We start from the raw sequence: 21,338 nt of genomic DNA on the forward strand, positions 1-21,338 counted from the left end.
TTGTTACCAAAACATATTTAAATGATCGACGTAACGGAGGTAAAGAGGATTGAAAATAAATTTGAACCAGTGGGTTTCTCATCCTGGCAAAACGTAAGCAATGATTGATTGCAGCGCCCTCAGCTGCTTAGCCTGGCCTAACCGTGTTCGTACGTGTTGCGATCGAGGGAAACAATTCTTTGTCACTTACTATTTGATCCTTCCAAGTTTTCTCGTCGATTTGTTGGCAGCCGAAATTGAAAACCTCAAGAATTCGATGTACCGAAGTGCGAAGGTAGTGTTTCTGACGTTTATCGGCTACACGATACCTATATTGTCAAGTCTCGTTCTCGCATCCCCACCGATAGCTCCGCTGAGTTTCTTGCCCGTAAGAAGCCTAATCTTTTCCGAATCACTTTTGGGCGTTGTGTTTTTTATTGTGCTAACAACGCGACGATTTTTACGTGCATCTGAAAAGTGAATGCTTTATGAGAGCTCAAGAAGCATTGCTCTTACGATTATTTACTTATCACGCGTGTAAACTTCGCTGTGCTCCATTCATCATCAAAGGCGTGCACTATACAATTTTGTACGTATAAAAGTCGCCATGTGATTAAAATGAATTGTGATATTTACAAATTAATTTTTTAGTGCAACAGAGCAACGAGTTTCATAAAATTATAACATTTCATTGATTATAACTTGGCCACTTTTAAACGCTACGTACTCCATTCACGTCATTCGTTGAATAGATATTATGTTTTTCGTATTTTCCATTCGCAATTTCCATCATAAAAAGTTAATTTGTGTATTCTTTGTAACGATTATCACAGTATTTTTGATTTAACAGATATTTTAGTATATATTATTCAATGTAATTGTAATGTTTTCACATATTGAAAAATACATTGGTTTATAAAGTGTAGCTATGATATTTTATGAATTTATCTGTAGAGAATTGCGCAAAGAATCTCATAAATATTATTTCTGTTTCAGAAATAGCATTAGGCTTGAAGAGACGATAGTGGATATGACACGGCATGAAATAAATGTTCATTCGAAGGAAGAGGTATATTTGAACTGTGGATCTCCACAAAAGAAATACAAGAAAGAATGATAAAATCATGATACATCACATTGTCATGCATGACTAGTTATCATTGTGTTCATATCAAGTTACTTTGATAAATTTTGTGTGTCCAAAGGAGCCGACACTCAAAGTATCGTAGTTCATCATTTACATTGCTATACATATATATATATATATACATATATATATACATATACATATATATATATATACATATATTATATATATTTATCAAACAAGATTTTTAAATATAATTCTATACATACACGTGAGTAGCCTTAAAAAAGAGTTACTGTAAGTTTTTAATAATTCGGGTGCTGTTTGACATATAATCAACAAAAAAATCAAATTTATAAAATGAGAAAAATCACTTTTTAAATGATGCTCAAACTGCTACAAATACTTTTAACTAGTGTACATCGATTATTGAATAAGAATCTGTTCTGACACGATCAATGGTATAAATAAAGTCAGATAAAAATGTATCAAGTCTAAGAAGAGGATGCACAACGGTCAGAAGAGATTATGTTCTGTGATTATAGTGTTGTGCAAAATTATTTGTGTTTACATACAATGTATGACTGACAAATGAGTTAATTCTAATATATTTTTCCATGGAGAAAATAATATGTTAATGTGATCGTTTCTTAATAAACTTCGGATAACGCTCCGTTTTCGAGGAAAGAGAAACGGTGCTCGTGATTGTGTGAGCAACAGGAGACCTAAGAGCAAGACTTTGTACCGGTATGAAAATTTGTCAGATTTTAAGATCTCAAATTTATAAAATCGAATGATTAAAACAACGACCGTTTTATTTTCAGACGTTGGAGGTACACGCGAGGAAGTCCTAATGCTGAAAGGAAACTTATCACCGTACTTAGACACTCATAATGAAGAAGAGTCGTCTTATGTAACCCTCAGCAATAGGCCATTTGGTATTTGATAATTTCTAATTGCAATAAGAATAAAGTACATAAAATATATACTAATTCGTCATTTTTGTTGCAGTATATGTAGCCGAGTCTTCTAATATAAAACCCAAGAGTAATCACGTCCTCATAGATATATATTTTTTAACCCCTATCCTTTGTAAGCATTGTAAGTATCACAGTATTCTGTGAGCTACATCTTTTTTTTACAATTATATTTATTTTTTTACTGATTTCTATAGGTGACGATTATGTTTGGGGCACTGGAAGAGTGGGAGTTAAGTGTAAAGGTGAGTCCTTTTAATATTTTTTACGATAAATATTACTGCAATAGTAATTCAAATTTAAAGGATTACCTTGCAATTCGTTCGTGTCATACGTAGATCCGAAAGAAATTTGTTTACGATTTGATTCGATCGAACAAACACGTTTAAACCCGTAAAAAACCGAAACATTTCGAACCGATGCGAACATTGAATTTCAGCTAATGGTTTTCACGTAGATTCGTAAGAAAAGCGATTATCGAGATATCGATAATTTTTTGAATGTGTTTCGTGAATCATAAGTGGTACCGACCGCGTAAAGAAATTCGCGACATGATCGTCCTCTTGAAAGACAAATCGCGTGCGCCGATAACGCAGTTCATCGTCGTTTCTTCGATCACCGTCGAGGGCGGCAGCGTAGCATAGTAACACATGCAGTCGCGGTGATTTCAAGTGGCGTACTATCGTGTCCCCCTTCACCTTACCTCGCTTCGTTTCCAGCTCAGCCGGCAGTTTCTTTTCTGAAACTCCACAACCCTCTCCTGTCCCTCTTGTTCCCCACCACTGACGTTTTGCCATCGTACGACTCAGGAACGTATCTACTCTCTACCGAGCTTCGTCCCTATGCCGCTTAAATATATAAAATTTCTTAAATATTCGCCAAACCACCGCCATTATGCTCGTTTGCATTCGATCGATACTATTTAACGACTATTAATAATTCTACCAGCTTTGTCATTTAATATGCCGATTGCAAAGAGAGAAACAGATAGCGTACTATTATCCCCCACCTCCTGCTCTTTGATTATACTCTCTTATTATAACGATTGCATTTTAAAATAACTTTTACTGCTATTTCGGTCCTTGACATCGGAGAATCTCCTGTTCCTGGTACCCTTCTCGATACAGATGTGCATCGACTTCGATGAAAATGACATCGAATGAATTTCCGTGATGCGTCATATCCCTCGCGATAAGTCCAGAACTATTTCATGATAATTCGGGCATCTTTGGCGGGCGTGTATGCCGAATATAGACGAGGCTCGCCACGAATACGTGGAAGATACAAAATTAGCGAGCAGAGAGATAGAAGAGCACAGAGGTTTTCTTCGGGTCGTTCCTTGCGAGCGTATATTGGCGTATAGGCCAGCCAGCAGCAGATATCATAGGCTGGCAACTGTGCAAACGAAATTACTTACGTTTCGTTGGATTTCACGCTCGGAAAAGGAAACTACCGTGCGGCGATCACGTAGCAGACAAGCGTGCGAGGCGAGTGCTTTTTCACTCAGTCGCATTAGCACGAAATCCTACGAAAGAAAGCAGAAATCCGAGATGTAGTTGATGTGATGCGCTCACGCGTACAATGGTCGTTTTGCACGCTCCTAGGCGGCGTGTTACTCCTTGTCGTAATCAGGCGAGTATCAACCAGGCCTCCCGTGGTTAATCATTGAAAATCTGTGCATTCGATTACCGGGGTCACCTAACCGCGATGTTCAAGTACTCCTACGTGCTTCTCAGCGCGTTTGTTCCGTGTCCGATATCGACGCTTTTGCTTGGTGGAAACTGGAATAAGAAGAACAGAGAGAGAGAGAGAGAGGAAAAATAAAAGGAAAGGAAAAGTCGTATCACGATAAAACGGTTTTTTTTTCTTGTCCCTAAGACACGTTTCTGAACGTCTACACCCTTCCATGACCTACGTTCCGCTCGATACGTCCTTGCAACTCCGATTTAGCACGTTGGATTTCACGGACACCTGATGACTGTTCGCTTTTACGATTAGCTTTTTTTTTTTTTTTTTTTCTTGGGAACGATTAACCCTGGAATACTATAGCGGGGTTCTGCATTCTTTACTCGTGCTGGATTTGGCTATTTTTAAAAGATAAAAGTCCTTTATCGTTTATATTTTTTTTAGTAATTTTTTTTGTATTAAGATTTTTATCATGCGTGTGGAATTGTTCGAAACGGTTGTCGTCGTGTTAAGAAAATGCTGTTTTCACATATTTTCATGATCAGACTGTATATAATTCGCTCGTATAGCGTTAATTGGATTGTGTATGGATGTAATACCGCAGGGTTAACATTGGTACATTATATTCAATATAAAGTCGTACGTGATTCATAAGCAGACGCGTGTACCAGAGAAAGAGAGGAAAATAGAGCATTTCTAAATAACAGATGGAACGATCATCTCAAAGTATAATTTTTTTAATTCAATAGAGAAAAAGGAAGCAGGAGTGAAAGTCCGTGCAATCGCATAGTTATGGTAGAAACTAAGCGCGGGAAAAAAGCGTAGACTGGAAAGAAACGGGATGAAAGAGTCGCATCAAAGTATACTCTCGTATGGTCTGAAATAAGAGGACCGTGGACCGTAGATTATTCAGTTCGCAAATATACTTCCATTCTTTATATGAAACGGTGACTTTTTCGTTTTGTCGTTGAAAAGGAACGCGTTCGCTTCAGAGTCACCGAACAAAAATTCACAGAATCTGACTAAAAAAATTCCTCGAAATTCCTTTCTTTCTTCTACTCGAGAAGAAATTTTCGTCGACTTTGGTTGAAAGTTATACGGGGAACCACCGATCGAGATTTGGCAGCGTTTTCGTGGCTCTCGTGACTTTCGCCTCTCGATTCGCGGGAAACTCTGTCAGGAAAATCCGCAAGTGCATTTTCACGAAAATAATTCCTGATCGCAATTAGAATTCTTTCCCGGTACAGTTCGTTTGGCAAATTGTTGGTGCGCTTCTTGGAAAAACGGGACCCAGATGTATTTTAATTAGAATATATCGTAACGAGACAATATCGAAATTATTCTATTCATCGACGAGCGCTGTTCAGGTACGTGCCACTTAACGTCCATATCGTGGCTTTCTTCGCGCATCGATCTGCTCGTAAAATTAAACTCGTGCGTCATTCGTGATCGACGCTTTCGAAATTCATCGACGTTTAGGACCTGTCTTTTTTTGAGTGGCGCCAGAGGTTGAAATTTTGCGCGCGTAAAAAACGTTAGCCGTCTGATATTTTCGTCGGTGATACTCTTCGACTATGCGCGACGAGCTAGAATAGATTATAAAAACGGAGAATCATCGTCCGGCAGAAAGTAAAGTCTTATCGAAACGAAGATGGTACACGCGTTAAGGTTAAAGAGGAGTGATGCTTAAGTGCGATTCAACGATGCGTTTCACTTCTCTCGGTCGACAAAGCGGGAGAAAACGATGAGGCACCGAGTTGTTTCGAAGGACAATCGAACGGGGTCAAAAGTCCTTCTGTTGCTACGTGAAACGAACGAAGCCATGGAAACGAGCTCGTCGCGCAAGCGCTTCGCCCTTCCGCCGCTTTCCCCCCTTTTTTCCTCGATTTCCGGCTTCCCCGGTTCGTGTCTCCCTTCCCCTCTGCCCGAGCAGATACACGAGTTTTTCCACTTTTTAACCATACACCGAACGACGAATCGACGCGTATCGAAATTTTTCGTTCTCGCCAACGAACCGAACGAAAAAGAATCTTTTCTTGTTGCTCGATGTATCCGGCGATGCGACGAAAACCTCGCTCTCTCTCGTGGATTCGTGCTGTCGAACCTAGGCGCGTTCGAACGTTCGTGGCTCGTTACTCGTCCAGGTACTTACTTCGACATTCCCTCCTCTAATTTGTATTCGATTCATCTCTGGAGAACGCCCTGCACATTCTTATCGACGAGGGAACATTTAACTTCCGTATTTGTTGCTGGTAAGCAGCGATGCATCGTTTTGCTATGCGGCAAAGATACGAGAGCCTCTCGATAGCGGCTGGATCGTCGACGATCTTAATCGACCACGATCGTCAGACGCGTACGAAAGGGTCAGTGGAAAGTGTCTTTTCTACGTTCGTCGCTCGATGTCGGGCCCGATGATTGTTCCGTAGCCTGTGGCCTTAATTGAATGATTTCGATCCGAACGACCTCGAACCCTCCCTCGCCCGTTCCATTTACACGGCCGATCCGAATGCACTTTGACTGTGAAACGGAAGCCTCTCGCACCCGCTACAGTTATGCTACGAGTATCATCCGGTTAAGTTTAAACGGTCGAGTCTTACGCGTTTACGTGGGGGATCGTCGAAGAGATACACGCGTTCGTCTCCAGGCGTTTCCAGCGGCCCTCCTAAATAACTGAGTAAATAATTCGAATAAATAATTACCGGTATCAAAGTGAGCGGTTTACGTAGCAAGCTATTTATCTGGAATAGCCGAATACACGCGTGGAACCACTGCATCGAGTCACGTAGAGATTCCTGTATCCTGAAGTTCGTGACGCGATGTCCAAGAGTCGGGAAACTCGAAAGTGAATTCCATGGTGGGGAAAAGCAGCGGTTGTCGAAGTTACACGTAAGCCAGCGACGCATAACAAGTCCTTCCGTATGTATAGAAGGCGTGCTTTGACTCGGTCTCGAGTGCGCGGATACGTACTGCCTACTTACGTACGTGCACCGGCGCTCGTACACGAGCTTCTCGTATCAGGTCGGTCGATTAAACTAAAATTAACTCGTCCACCTCGAACAGGCGAGTTCCCTCTTTCGGAGCACCTTCGAGCACCATGCGGATCATTCGTGTCTCGGTGCTTAGCCGCTCTCCGCTCTGTCTTCTTGCCTTTTTCTTTTTCTTCTCGCATTTTCAATTTCAGCCACGCATTTTCTCGATGTATCCGTCTCTTTTAACGGACGACGAAGCTCTTTCTCTCGATGCGCGGTCCACCTAAATAATTCTTTGTGTTTTTCTACTCGACCAAGTTTTTCGATCGTGCAACGCGCAGTTACCGGCTTTTTTCTTTCTGCCTGTTGGCGTTCGCGAGAGAAAGGAGCGGTCGTTGCACGAGCCGGAGTTCGGGCATTTTTGTAGGATTCCCTCGCTAGGAGTTTCTTCGTTCAGCTTTTACGGTTTCGGCGAGAAAACCTTTACTCGACTTGCAGCCGTCTACTCCTCTACCTACCTGGTTCTTCGTGTTCTTTATTTTCATAGCTCGTCGATCTTTTCCCTCCACCGAACCTCGCGAGTTCGAGATCGATCTCTTGCCAGATTCGCAGCATCGTTCGCCGTTTCTTCTCTCGTTCACCCCACGGTTAACCTCGAGTATCGGCGAGTATGCGACACCGGTCACGAACAGCGTTATACTTTTCGCTATTCACGTTATGCGAACGGTGCGAGAAAGTCACGCGGTCGCGCGGCGATTGAAATTGATGGATGAAGGAAACGCGTTGACTCGCCGCTTCTAATAAACGTGGCCGTTGCAATAATTTTCGACCGTAATAAGTTTCGATAGCGCCAGATAGCTCGAGCACACGCCTATCGTTTTTCTTTCGCCGCGGCTCAACCCTCTCTTCGCCCTGCTGACACAATACGATTCATTCATCATCCTTTTGTTCCATTTTTTGATACGCTTCCAGCGGTCTTGGCGCATAACCGATTTACAATATATACATATTTATGAGCGGAATATTTGTATAGCTGGAAAGAGTCGGCCAGAGTTATTCGAGCAATGTTCCAACTAGTCTCGCGGAAGTCGCGGATAAAACTAGAACTCCCTATCTCGTCGTGTTCCTCGAGTTTTTTTACCACGCGATATCGAGATTCAACTGGAATCGTACGTGCGCGCGAGCGCACGGATACGCTTCCTCCCTCGCTCTTCGCTCTACGCTAAAATTAATGTATTCAAATTGACCACGGGAGAATAAATGGCTCGCTCGGCTTTATCCGATCTTAAAGGATAAACGGAACTGACGCTTCGTAAAATACAAGACGCGTTGTTAGTTGGCAATCGCTAATGAATTGCATCGCGTTCGCTTTCGGTATAACGGCTCGTGTTCCCGTTCCATACGGATCGACGTGTCTCTATTTTCTCGTGTAACATGTAAATTACGCGGTAGACAGACGCGCGAGACAGTGGAGAAGACGGAAAACAAGGCGATAGGAAACGATCACGCGTGCTTATTTTCTCTATAGCAGCAATCGTTGCGTGACCATTCCGATTAGGCTACCGACTGTATTTCGGCGACTGTTATATCTACATGTAACCGTGTACACGTGCACACACACATGGGACCGGGATGCACGCAATGGAGCTGCATTGATTCGCAGATATAGAAGCCCCCAGGCTCAGGGCGGAGGTCATGGGTAATGGAGTGCACCGTCACGTTGCTATGGGAAATTCAGGATTACCGGGGTAAACGATGGAGTCGACACGAGGAGAATAGGACATATTTCGCGAGTTTCCTAGTTTACGGGTGACATGGGTCGCTGATGGTGTTCCCGTTGAATTAAAACGCCGGTATTTATGCGGACCAGACCGTCAATTTCGTCTTGCGAGGTAATCTCGACGTTGCGACGATACGTCTTCCTGCCCGATATGTTTCCAAGAGATGTTCGCTTGGAATTTCGAAGAAAATCCTCGTGAAAATAATTCCGTTTCGAAAATAGAATCGACGATTTATCTTTCGAGCTTCTCGCAAAGATACATACATATGTACATGCCGAGATGATTAAACCGAAGGACGTGTGCACGCGATTCGCGTTCGCGGATCGAGCACGTACGTTTCCTAGCGGTCACTTTCCGTTCGGTGATTATATTCGTTTGTTAATTATTAGCGTCCAAGCACCCGCAATTTTGTCGATTACGTACCGCTGTAACGTAACTCGTCTCATTACCGAGAATCTGCTGCCTACGCTTCCTCCTATTTTCCTATATGTCATTGTTCGCGATTCCTTGAATCGAAACTGAGCAATTAAGGAGGGAAAGACCGAAGTTTCTCTCTCGCTCTCTGTTCTCTCGCTTTGACTTCTGCTTCAACACGTTTTCAACGTTATAATGGAAACGTCGGCGTATCCCGACCGAACGTAGAATGTGCGTATAAGAGGAAAAAAAAAAAGAAAAAGAGAACAACACGATATCAAGCATGAATCCGTTTATACGAATCAATTTACATGGTTAAGTAATCGATGGAATCGACTTGCCGTTGCTTTGATCGCTGCTTTTCCCCCAGTGTGCAGCTCTCTGTTGGAATTATTTTGCGCGTTAACTCTTTCGATATGCGCGCGTACGACGACGCGCGAGACGACGAAAGTATCAGCCAGTCAAAGAGCGGAATAAAAAACGAGTTACCGGCACTCTCGTATTATACGGGTGCAGCAGAGCGTGTCTTCGTCACGTTGCCGTATTTAAACATTGACGGAAGCAAAAGGGAGCACGCGTTGCATTATACGAATCGACGCGATCGACCGATTTCATAAGCACGCGAAACGGCTCTTTCCATCCCTAGCATCTGCCCGTATTAAGCCGCTTTGTTTGTATATACGCGCCCATCTACTTACTTACGTTGCTGGGGAAAAGTTCCAGTACTCGTCGTCGATGAGATTCGACATCGACGATTCTTTATTATTTATCTTTAATAAATATGCTCTTTATCGTATCGATAAATATTTCTTGAGCCGTGCCGAACAGTCGATAGTGCCCCCAGCAAGCCCCCCTGTGTCGGTTCAGTACAATGCCGCGTATTGTTATCGCGATGTCCATTTAAATACTCGCAACGACTCGCGACTAATCGAACTAGAGCGCCGTGAAAAAAGTTCTTCATTTTGTTTATATCGCTCGATACCGCGACCATGCACGGTCGCCAAGATAAGATTTGTATGCAGAAAGTGACGACAAAGTTCTCTTTGTAATCGGGTATCGGCGTGTTCGTGTGCGTGTGCACGCGCTAACGCGTGACGATCCATCGCGCGCAAGCTTACGATGATCCCTTCGACCATCGTTGTCTTCGAACCGATCGATCGACCGATCGATCTACCATCGGTACCTACATTAAGGATGCCGCTTTTGTACGCGATCACGATCTGGGAGGTTGTTCGGGGCGTGTCGTTTAGGCGTTTAGACCACGCGTATAATTCTGTTCTCGGTGCGTTTCCTCCCATCTGGCTAAGCGAGTTTTTGTCGTAGCTTTTATTTCAGCAGCTACGAGACTCGAGCCGCGCATAGTTGAAAGTTATCAAGCAAGGTTCGCGCAATAGAGATATTTAATAACGTGCGTGGAGCGCGCGTGAAAAGCGCGCCGCGCCTCTTTCGACCTGATTTAAAACATACCACCGGCTCGCGCCAAAAGGAAACGCGATTCTTGCCGCAACATCGACAACGTCGGATATCTAAGGATTTCTTCGCTCTCACGATGCACACCTACCAACGTGAAATCGAGAATGCCTCTTAAAACGTTCTCTCGCCTCTCGGTCTAATCCACGCTAGGAAAATCTACTGCAACGGAACGCCATATCGTTCATCGTTCTCTTGGATGCACCAGAAATACTTTTTCGGTTTTTAAGATCCATTAACATCGTTGCTCGGCAAATCGCACGTCTATTCCGCTTGACGTGTCCGTATCCTATAGAGGATATTAAATACAACGAAAAGAAAAGGAAAAAAAAATATTTCGTGCGTTTCCGGGACAAAACGAAAACGTTGAAAATATCGGTAAACCAGAGAAACGATTATGGACCCGTCGATTGAAATTTAATCCCTCTCCCTCGTAGCTGTACGACGAGAAAGGGTCTATCATTTGGCTTTCCGATGGGGAATCGATCGGTCCTTTTGTGCCTAAAATGCAGGGCGAAGGGTTGGTACGGCGTTGGTACTGTGACCTTGAACAGGATACCCGGAGCAGGGCGCATGCGCGGCCGAATTCGATCATCCCACGTCCGGGGATCCTTGTATCGCACCGCCTCTCCCCGCGTGTCCCCTCTTTTACCATGGAAAGTCGCTTTTCACTTTCACGTCCCTTTCTTCCCTTTCAAGTACACGCGCGGCCCTTTCATGTGACTCGAGTAGCGGGAGGCCCTTGGTGCGCGCGAGAGCACGTGCGTACGCACTTGAGCGTATCGCATGCAGCGCTTTCACGATAAGAGCGAGAGTAAAGACTGATCGTAAAGAATGAAATCTTATTCTAGTATCGTCAGCATTGACATTTACGACGCGGGAAAAGGGGACGGGATTTTCGATTCGTCTCTCCTCCTTGTCTCCGATTCTCGGGCATAGAAGAGAGAAGTTTAAAGTCACGTCTCTCCATCCCCCTCTTTTCACCAAAGGATTTTCGCCCATTGAATTTCCGTGGAGGCGAATAAGTTTATCCCGAGGCCCGATTCGTTTTATCACCGATTTATTTTTACGCGTTCGAGTCGATGGAATTTTTACCTATTCCGGATCTTTGAGTCATCAAACGGAGGATCTACGTCCGACGCGAACGATCGCCGGGAATTGAACGTTTTGCAAACAAGACACGTGGCTTTCAACGGTACACGACATCGGTCCAGCTCGATTTAGTCACGAACGACAGCGCGAATGGTGTCTCTACTTTTTTTTTTCAAGCGTCACTTTTATATCAGCTATTTAATCGGGATCTTTATTCCATCGTCTGCCTAGAAACTGCAGATACGCTCGCTCCGAGACTTTATCGCAGCTGGTCCTAGATAAGAATAAGCCCGAGTTGACAGACCGATTGTAATTCGATGATAATTTTTAATTAATCGTTCGAACGTATTCCGAACGTACTCTGCGCCAAGTCGACGATTACTTTATACCGTAAGAGAGAAATAAAAAAGAAAGGAGGGAGCTAAACGAACGAAGATTTAATTTGCGTGGACAATCTCGGTTTTACTTGATACGAGTCGTCAACCTTTGTCACCAATCAGACTGTAGAATTTCGATAATGTTCAGCCCACCCGTGTATTAGCTTTAGTCGATAATCCAACGGAAAAATCGTGCGCTCCGTGGAACGGAAGTCTGTTTCCACTCGAAGTGAAATAAGACGAGATCCCGCGAGCGTGAGAAGCGTGTAAGCCGAGAGTAGAGAATGGTCGAGGAATTTCCACGAAGCCTCTTCGATCGCTCGGCAAGCCCGGGGTCCGGTAGTCGTTATGTACATTGGTGGCTCGCATAAAGGCCACGGAAAGAGCCGAAACGAGACGGAAGGGACCGAAGTGTAACGCCGACGGTCGAGCACGAGCAACCCTCGGCAGGCTGCGACTGCTATGGCTATTGACCGAACTTGGCGGACCGGCCGGTCAGCTGTGCGCCGAGCCGCCGGAGATATTTTCTCTGGCAGGAAATCGTCAGCGTAGATGTATGATTCGCGGCCGGTGGCAACGGCAAAGAAAAGCCTGCCGGAGAGAACGGAGTCGTCGAGTGTGTCGGACGAGATCCGTGGAAAAGTTTGACGCTTCGGCAACGATCGGCGAATGTGGAAAGGCAGAAGAAACCCAGAGAGACGATATCGGACAGCTAGACAGAGAGTCCGTGCCAAGTATCGTAGTATGTGACCGGTGATTGGACAAGAAATTCGTGGTGCGACTTAACGCTGTGTGTACTTTGGGAAATCATCAAAGAACACTGACTGATTTCTCGCGACTTTGGCGACCGCGATCGAGTGAAAGCCGAAAACTTGGAAACGTTCTCCTTATGCTTGTGAATGATGGAATAAACTTGCACGGAGTAGGAGGACGTCGGTGTGTCACGAAAAAGAGCAGAAGAAATATAGAGGAGAAAAAGGGGAAGAAGTTGAAGACTTGGCCCGCGGTTGGTAGTCGGCACGTAGACCGGCTGTACTCGGCCAGCAGACGAGTGTGAAACAGAGAAGTGGAAGAGAGCAAGGGAACGAAACGCGAGAGAAAGAAACAATAGTAGCGAGGGTAGAAAAAGAGAGGGCGACGAAAAGAGTGAAGGAACGAACGGTGGTCGGGAAAGAGAAAGAGTATATCGCAGAGGAAAAAGACAGACGTATAGATAGGTGTCGTGCACATACGTGCAGAAAGTGACGTGTGTACCGTCGTCGTGTGTGCAGGTGTGCGCGTGGTGCAGGCTGCCGGTGCAAAAAGTGCAGTGCCCAGTGGACTTTTCCATCTCGTGCGTGCGCTGTTTCTGCGAGTAGGCACGTATATGCCGGTGTTCCGGTGTGGACTGATCGGAGAACGAATAGGACGGTAAGAGAGTTCGATACTATGGTTTTCTTATGCCAGAAGCTCGATTAATGAAAGAAAAGTCTCGTTTCAAGTGCATCGTAGCTTTTCGCAGTATTGTCGAAATTCGGCTGTGTCATTTTGTAGGAATTGGAAAATCGAGAAGCAAGAATCTTTTAGTATCGATTTAAAAAGCCTACTTGAATCGTTTGTCTCGACGGAACGGTCTATCAAGGAGAAAAGGATATACGTGTGGCGAGAAAAGAAACGAGGTAATAAGATCGTCCGTGACGAACTGCTTTACCGACAGACCCGTTGACTCACTGTTGGTAAGGTGGCTCCATAGTGATCTATCGACGAGGAAGAACGCCAGGCAGACCGAGGAGACGCAGCAGTCGCGGATTACTGGTGGTCGTGATAAGGGCAACCGCGGATGTGTTCCGTTTTGTGATCGACGATCTTTGCGCGGATCGTTTGAATCGACGTCTACTGTTTATTACACAAAGAACGAAGAATATGGAAACGTTGTTAATTGGTTTTATCGTACGGTCGATGACCGACTGTGAGAATTAAAAAAGGAAGAGAAGTCGCCAGATTCTCGCGCAACGTTACGTGTGACTTGGTGAACTCATGAGATTAGCTGAGCACGTTTCTACCATGAACGACCGCTCCTCTGTTCGTCCCTCGCCGCAACTCGAGAACTACTTTGTAACTATATCTAACTCGTGTTGAATTAACGCACGCTATCAAGACGGCAGACAGAAGCCGGTTGTTTTACCGCAATTAACGACTACGATCGAAGGTTACGAAGATCCAGAGCACCAACAACGTCCTTTTTCCAACGCGCTCTCTATCTCTCCATCTCGATCTTGAAAAGGCAGTGATCGATTTCCCACGGGAGACTAAGAGGTTGGAAGAAGTAACACGAAAGGAGCAACAAAGCAACGAATAAACGTTAACGGGCACGTTTGCTTCGGTAGGCAGAAATAATCGGAGATCGAGGCGCGCGCATGTCGTTGGATCCGCGACCGATTCGATCTGAAGCGTGCGCGAGCAGAAAATCTTGTTCGACCGCATTGGTAAAATAATTCGATCTAATTGACGAAGGGAACCGCTTTAAGGTCATCTGGACTTGCTCTCTCGAATAACCCACGAGGATCTCTCTTCTCTCGTCTATACAGGCTCGCGGGACTACGTTGAAAATCGTTCGGTGTCGTTGCTTGACGAAACCGGTTTCGTTCGGCTCGGCGAATCTCGGCGTTTATACAAAGGTCGTGTGTGCGCGCACGAGAGAGAGTGGTAGGAGTGAGATTTATGGAAAACGAATTTACACGAGGTCACACCCACGGCAGCGACTCTCTCTCTCTCTCTCTCTCTGTTTTTTTTTTATTTTCTCTTCTTTATCTGTGGTGTCCATCTATTTCCACTTGGAGAGTATATTAATAATAAAGGACGAAGTTGAGGAATGCAGCTCGATTCACGTCATTGGATCACGTCGTTGGATCACGCCGACCGAGAAGAGGTTACCCATTGGAAATTCGACGGACCTTCTCTCCCTCCTTTACGCTCTCTATCTCTTTTCATGCTAATAACGAGTGGAATCTTTCCTTCTCAAAGATATCGACGTGTTCGACGATAAGCTAACCATCGAATACGAAACGACACGTTTCTCCGCAGCTGATTGGCAATTAACATTGCGGCGATTGGACGGAGCCGGTTTTCAGCGACGACTAGAAGAAGCCCTTCGAATAGAACACAGAGAAAATCGAGGATCGCGCGTTATCGTTTGGCCGTGAGAAAAAAGAACGGACATACCGGCGAATCGGCGAATCGACGAATCACGACCTACTCTACTAGTACGTCTGTCTCGGACGAATATCCGATCGCTGAATTGCTCTCTGTCGCGTCTCGGAAATAGAAAACGAAAGAAGAGAAGAAAGTGTGCAGCGAAGCTGGATCACGGCTGCGTTGGTGGCGGCGACATGCGAATGACCTTGAAACGCGACTCGACCGAAGCGATCACGTTTTTAACACGCGAGAATCTGACAACGACGACGAGAACGTACCGTCCCGGAGGGCAGTGGAGACAGGCGAGTAAGTAAAGTAAGTAGTTTGTGTGTGTTCCGTGAGACGGAACCGAAAGGCGGAACCTCGAGAGGAAACCTCGCCAGAGGCAGACGAGGCGAACGCGAAGGCGACGATGACGGGCGACTCGCGTCGATCGAGGGAGGCTCAGGACTCGCCGGAAAGTAACAACTCGAAATCGACAGCCTCAGTGGAACCGTTTAATAAAACCTAGTCGTGGCTGGAGCTTTGATGATCGTGATAGGCCTCAGCGATGAAGCGGGCGTCGAGTGCATCCGCCGCAGCTGCTGCGACCGCTGCTGCCTCGCAGGTGCAGCCTGCGGTCAGCTTACACGGCAGGATACACGATCTCTTTAGCCCGATAACGACGGCGAGCTACGCGGACAAGGAGGAATACGAGAAGCTCGCCGAAACCAAGTTCAGGACCGACACGACCAAAGTATTGCCCAAGGGAAACCCGAACGATGACACTAAAGCTAAATCCACGGCCATGTCGCGGCTCTTAGCCGTCGATTCTGACAATTACATGCTTCGCAAAGGCGCCACCTCGGCGAACGCCGCCGTCGCCTCGACGTCCGCCGTCTCCGCGACGATCGTGCCGCCAACCTCGGTACCGAACGCCTCCACCTCGATCGCCCCTAATCTGCAACTTCATCCCAGACAGATACAACCGCCACGTAATTTTCACGCCAACCTTCTCGCCATTAACAGCAACGGAGCCTACGGTGATCTTCAAAGTACCATTACGATCAGCGCAGCGACGAGTCCCGCCAACTCCACCAAATCTCTGCCCACCAACGAGCCATCGTCGCCCCCAGAACCAGTCAGACCTAAAGGAAGTGCCGCGTTGTCCTTGCTCAAACGATACTCCGCTAACCAGCAACAAACCCACTCTGTCAATAATACCACTTCCTCCTCTTGTTCCGCAAATTTCACGAACGTTCCCGTAATCCGAAAACAACAAGTTTTGAAGTCATCGTTGACCGCCTTTGTGGACGAGTTTCGATCCGATCCAACGTTGAAAAGCACGTCGAAGGAATTGCCGGAAAGTTCAGAGGAATTCGCGCGTCTCTGGCCGAGCGGGCTGTTTCCTTGCGCGAGAGCAGCGTCGTTCCATCAATATCTGTGTTCGTGCGAGAATCTCCTGCGGCAACAAAACGGCGAAACGTCGATGAACGGTGTCGCGTACGATCTAGTGACAGAGAATGGCGTCTATTCGAATTCAATCGGTCACGAGGGCTTGGGCGGTGATAGCGGGCAGCGTGCCCTTGACAAGGGCACTGGAGCCGGCCGTGAGCCGGCTGCTATGCGTAATCTATGCTGTTGCATGTGCGGTTCTCTATGTCCTCCAGAGTGCCATGCGTGCTTCCACGTGGTCTGCTCGGAGCACAGCGGGCAGCACCTCTGCCAATGGAGTAGCAAGGGTCACGCGCTACCGGGCCAGGTTCTCGACAAGGACAAGGTCAGTACGATCTTTTGTTTTCCCGCTTCAACTACATTTCTTTTTTACACTTTTTGTCTCTTTCTGTTCCTTTTGTTGCCAACACGTGACGAACGTCGCTGATAAATCACCGGTCGGAGTAAAGTTGCTCTTATCCGTGAACAAACATCACGCTACACGTACGAACGTTTTTTTTTTTTTTGCACGGATGTCTATCGTTTGAAAGAGAAAGTTAAGAAGCAAAGGATGTCGTTCATTTTCGCGCTCAGAGATCGCCGACGTGATTCATTTGGAATTTGAAATTGTTTGCAAACGAATTTGATTACTCGAAAGCTACGCGCTTTCGTTAAATGGCTTTTCGTCTTCTCGTCGGCAACCAATTCTGTTTACAGTCGAAGTTCGGGTATACGATGGCGACGACGATTTTCTATCTGGTTCTCGTCGCGAGCAAGGTCACGTTCGTGATTTAATCGTTCTGTATTCTACTTAAAATAGTGTCGGTTCGGTGTATTTAAGCGACGATGTGTTGTTTCGAGAGAACGGAGGAATGCTTTTGTTCGTGGCTCGCGGTGCACGGTAGCTGAAACGCGCTGGTTTACAAGGAAAATTGTTTATCGTGCTGCTGTTACTCGGAGGTGAACCAACTGGTTCCACGTTTGAATTTATCTCCGTAACTCTGTTTAATTTGCATAAATCGCAGACACATAATCGCCACCGTTTCCGAGCATTCGAGGTCTGCTTTGAACACGCGCTTTCCCCTTTACTCGTCTCCTGTCTGTTCAGAACATGACTTTGTACACAAACACTAGCCGGGTTTCGTTATCAGAGCGAAACCTTCTCGAGATTCGATGGCGTAACGACCTAAATCGTAACGCTGCTGCTGTCTCTGCATAAAATTTCGAAAAAAGAATCAGATCGCTCGGTGCTCCCGCGTGAGACCTCTTCATTTTTTTTTTTATCGTTGATCTTCGTCGTCACTGAGTTTATCTATAACTTTCCACGTGCAGAGGTTCCAGACGACGCGACGGCGAACGATTAGGCTAACGATCTAATCTACACTGTTAATTACAGAGTAATACACGCTTTCCGGCAATTTCTCTGTTTACGAATCCAGGTAAACACTCGAGTAGCAACGCGTTCGAATCTACACGCACACCACCCAACAACACGATATTTTGGCATGGTAATTTCCGACCTGGCGCCAAAGCCAAAGAAAAGACGCGTTCGTTCACTTAATCGTGCACACGTAGCTCTTGTTTCGTCCAACACTCAGTCTATGTTCTTTTAACTACATTTTCGGATTTACGCAATTTCCCCCGAGCGATACGGAACGAGCTCCATTTACGGCGCGGTTTTTTCACCGTTTATCGTTTACATTCGATTATATCGCGCAGCTCCAAACAACGTAGTAGTAATTTAAAGATGAAAATCGTTCGCGTAACGATCGAAGCGTATTCACCGCGTGAATATTCGCAGGAGATAAATGGGCTCGCGACTGTTCTTCAGTGGGTGATACGCTCTGTTATCTCGTTCGTGTCGTCACGACCGTAGACTTAAGGTTACGAGAGAAGGTTACGTTTTCTTTTCCCCTTAGTTTTTACGCTTTCGTTTTATCGGAGCATTCTCGATATTGGCGCTCGCGCTCGTCCCTCGTCCTCTTTCTGTTGCGCCAGTCCTATCTAATCTGAGTTTCTGGTCGCGTGGTAGACGCGCTCGCAGCCACGCTCGCCTCCGCCAACAGCATCCTCACGATTGTGCTCACCGATCCCAGGGATAAACGATATATCTTCTGTAGTGTTTTTCATTGAAATTGTAATTCGGCTTTTGTGCAAGCGGTATACTTACGTCGATGTTTGGTCGCAACTATAGAAAGGACGACGAAAAACGAGCAGCTGGGTAAGCGTCTTCTGTCGCCGTGTCTGATCATAGAGCGGACGGATCTACTTACTCGCTTTCTCGGTGCTTTCTCGTACGGTAAACGGTACGACGAATAAAAGAATTCGTATTAACCCTCCGTAACGCCATAGCTACACCTTTTTTAAAATTTTAAATAGATCGATCCTGTTTTTCGAAAATTTTTTAATTTTAGTATCGCAGTGTTTATGTAACTCTTTGGAAATCAAATATTCAACTCGATTTGCGTATTATTTTATTATTATACCATCGCACTGGCGCTAAATCACTCGTACGATAACTATCACTCCTAAAGAGAGGAATTGTAACGGATTGTAACTTCTTTCTCCGAATGAAATTCTTCTTACCGAAACGGAATTCCAGTTATGGAGGGTTAACCTTTATTTTTGGCACGGACTAAAAGTAATTTCGCAACTTTCTCAAATATTTTTACCAACGATTTTTAATATCGATGACTAGTGGAATAATAATGATCGGAATTTTTCTGCAAGATATTATCTGTTCTATTTGCACAAGAATTCTTGACCGAGAAAATATTTTTAAATGGGAAAACGCGTCATCGAGATTTATCGGCGCGGAATTCGCGGTGAACGATTACCGGAACCTTACGTAATAATTCCATTCGTGAGAAAGATGATTAATTGTATCTGTGAATATTCGTCGTGGCCCATGCGCGTGTGAATTTTACTTGTGTAAAAGTTTTCCTCCTGAGTTTTGCACCTGAATTGGGGCTTCTCTCGAGTTCCTGGTACATATCTGAAAAGAACCGTTTGACCGGTATCACGCTTCTTCCAACAGCCCGTAAGCGAGTGGACGTCCCTAAACGTCGTCGAATGGATGGCTGCTCTAAATCTCTACCGCTATGCGGATGTTTTCAAGTCTAAGGACGTCAAGGGGAGCGATCTTCCTTTTCTGGACCGGGATAAGCTGATGGTAAGTGGATTTTTAAGCTTCATCTTTTTCACTCCTTTAAAATCTTTTTCTACGTTTACTCTTTCTCTTCTATTTAATCATTTATTTTTCGTAACAGTCGAAACATTCGGTCGTTCGTCGTTGCTAGCTGGATCGGGAATATCTCAGATCGTTTAAAACCGATAGAGTTTCTCGTCGAGAAGCGAAGGTAAAGGGAGTTGTCGGCCGCGAATTTTTGCCTGGTTTTGCTTGTTTCAAGTCAGAGAACCGTGTCGGGAACGGAATCAACCACGGTGGGAGATCGAAAATTCTTTGGCTAGTACTCAAAGGCGATGACCTCGACTCAAGAGTATCTGGACGACGTTTTCCTTGGCCCGTTGACCCTGTAATTGCCCTGTAGCGTCTGCTCTACAGCACAGTCGACTCTTTATAGTGTCGTCCTCCCTTCCTCCAGTTTATTTTTTCTTTTCCTATCTTTCTTTCTTTTCTTTTCTTTCTTTTTTTTTTTATCGATTATCGAGAGTACTCGAATGCTTTCTCGTTATCTTCCAGCGCATGACTTCGCGAAGCGTTACCTTTCTGCATTTCTGCACGAAACGAAGTTCTTCGAGTTTCTCGACGAGTAAACAAATTAAACGATTGTCCTTTTTTATATTCAACCATAAAATGTCGCAACCTGTTCTACGCCCGTTCAAGAATCCTCTGAGGTGGAATCGGTCGGAGCCCTGGCAAGGATCTTTCGCAAATTTAGTCACGACGCGTCTCGATGGTCGTGTCCGGGCGAAAAGAATAAAAATACTCGTCTGGCCAAGGTTTCTCCGGGTGTAAATCGCATATTACCATGCTAATCGACTCGTAAATCGTCTGGAAGTGTCCTTTCGGCGCGAGAAATCGTCCGATTCCCATTCGCTTCGTCCTTCGTGTCGATATTCGAGCCTCGACCGAAGGAAAACGCATTTCGATGCCACCTCGGGTACCTTAGATCAATTTTAAATCGATTCGTTCGCCCGATACGTTGCATCGATGCTCTCTATCCTTCTCCTAATTGCTAAATTGATCCGGCAAAGTAGATCCTTCCTCTTCGTCGAGAACGTTTCGTATCGGTATCGTCGTCTCCAAGACACGGCTCGATATATTGAAAATATATTAAGGTCGTACTATCTTGGTAGCAACAGCGACACCCGCATCTTCCTTTATCGACGATGGAGCGTAACGATTTAACGACCACCTCGTGTAATATGCCGTGTATCTTCCGGCGGCAGTGCTGAATAAATTCGGAGGATTGATGCGTCCCGTATAATTAACACTCGACGCCGGGTGTCAGCTTGATAAATTACGCGTTGCTCTGTGCCCCTTATCTCGTTGACTGATTCGAGCAAAAATCCTACGCTCTCGATGCTCGTTTTTTGCCCCAGTCACGAGAGAGGCAAATTATTTTTCGTCTTCGTTCGTCGTCGGTTCTTTCATCGTCTGTAGACTCACAGAGATAATCTGGCACGCTGGCTGGACGCGAAACAATATAATTACGCGTCAGATTTGACGGTTGCACGAACTTGTGGACCTCGTAATCACGCGTTCCGTGTATAACACGCGTGCACATCGGTCGTTCTACGCTTCGGCTGCGCGTGCGGTGCTAAGAATAACGTTTGGCCCAGTACAACTCGTGGCGCCGGAGGAACACGTTCTTGCCGGCACATTTTAAAATAGCCCGCGCGAGCGTGCCCCCGAATACCATAATTTGGAAAAAATATTTGCCAGTCACCCGTTG

At 45.5% G+C, this 21,338-nt stretch overlaps 2 protein-coding genes across 6 annotated transcripts in view; one reads left to right on the forward strand and one right to left on the reverse strand.

Annotated features, from left to right (window-relative positions):
• The window catches only part of LOC117156047 (uncharacterized), a 61,438-nt gene extending 61,145 nt beyond the window's left edge, over positions 1 to 293 (reverse strand). The window contains exon 1 of the mRNA XM_076620041.1: positions 191 to 293. The gene's annotated coding sequence lies outside the window, so the exon portion shown is untranslated. The remainder of the gene's footprint in view (positions 1 to 190) is intronic.
• Positions 146 to 21,338, forward strand: part of Pi3K21B (phosphatidylinositol 3-kinase regulatory subunit alpha) — a 36,874-nt gene continuing 15,681 nt past the window's right edge. For 2 of the 5 annotated variants that reach the window (XR_013058794.1, XM_033332671.2), the window contains exons 1-2: positions 11,196 to 16,765; positions 19,457 to 19,591. Coding sequence is in view for 4 of the 5 variants with exons in the window: in XM_033332671.2 (XP_033188562.1) it covers positions 15,557 to 16,765; positions 19,457 to 19,591 (1,344 nt within the window). In the remaining variant the exon portion in view is untranslated. Of the gene's footprint in view, positions 275 to 975; positions 1,049 to 1,368; positions 1,814 to 1,890; positions 2,005 to 2,077; positions 2,168 to 2,240; positions 2,289 to 11,195; positions 16,766 to 18,424; positions 18,641 to 19,456; positions 19,592 to 21,338 lie in introns of those variants that run through there. The other 3 variants (XM_076620037.1, XM_033332674.2, XM_076620038.1) reach the window with 3 other exon arrangements.

Source organism: Bombus vancouverensis, chromosome 7 (genome assembly GCF_051014615.1).
Source record: "Bombus vancouverensis nearcticus chromosome 7, iyBomVanc1_principal, whole genome shotgun sequence".
Lineage (NCBI taxonomy): Eukaryota > Metazoa > Arthropoda > Insecta > Hymenoptera > Apidae > Bombus > Bombus vancouverensis.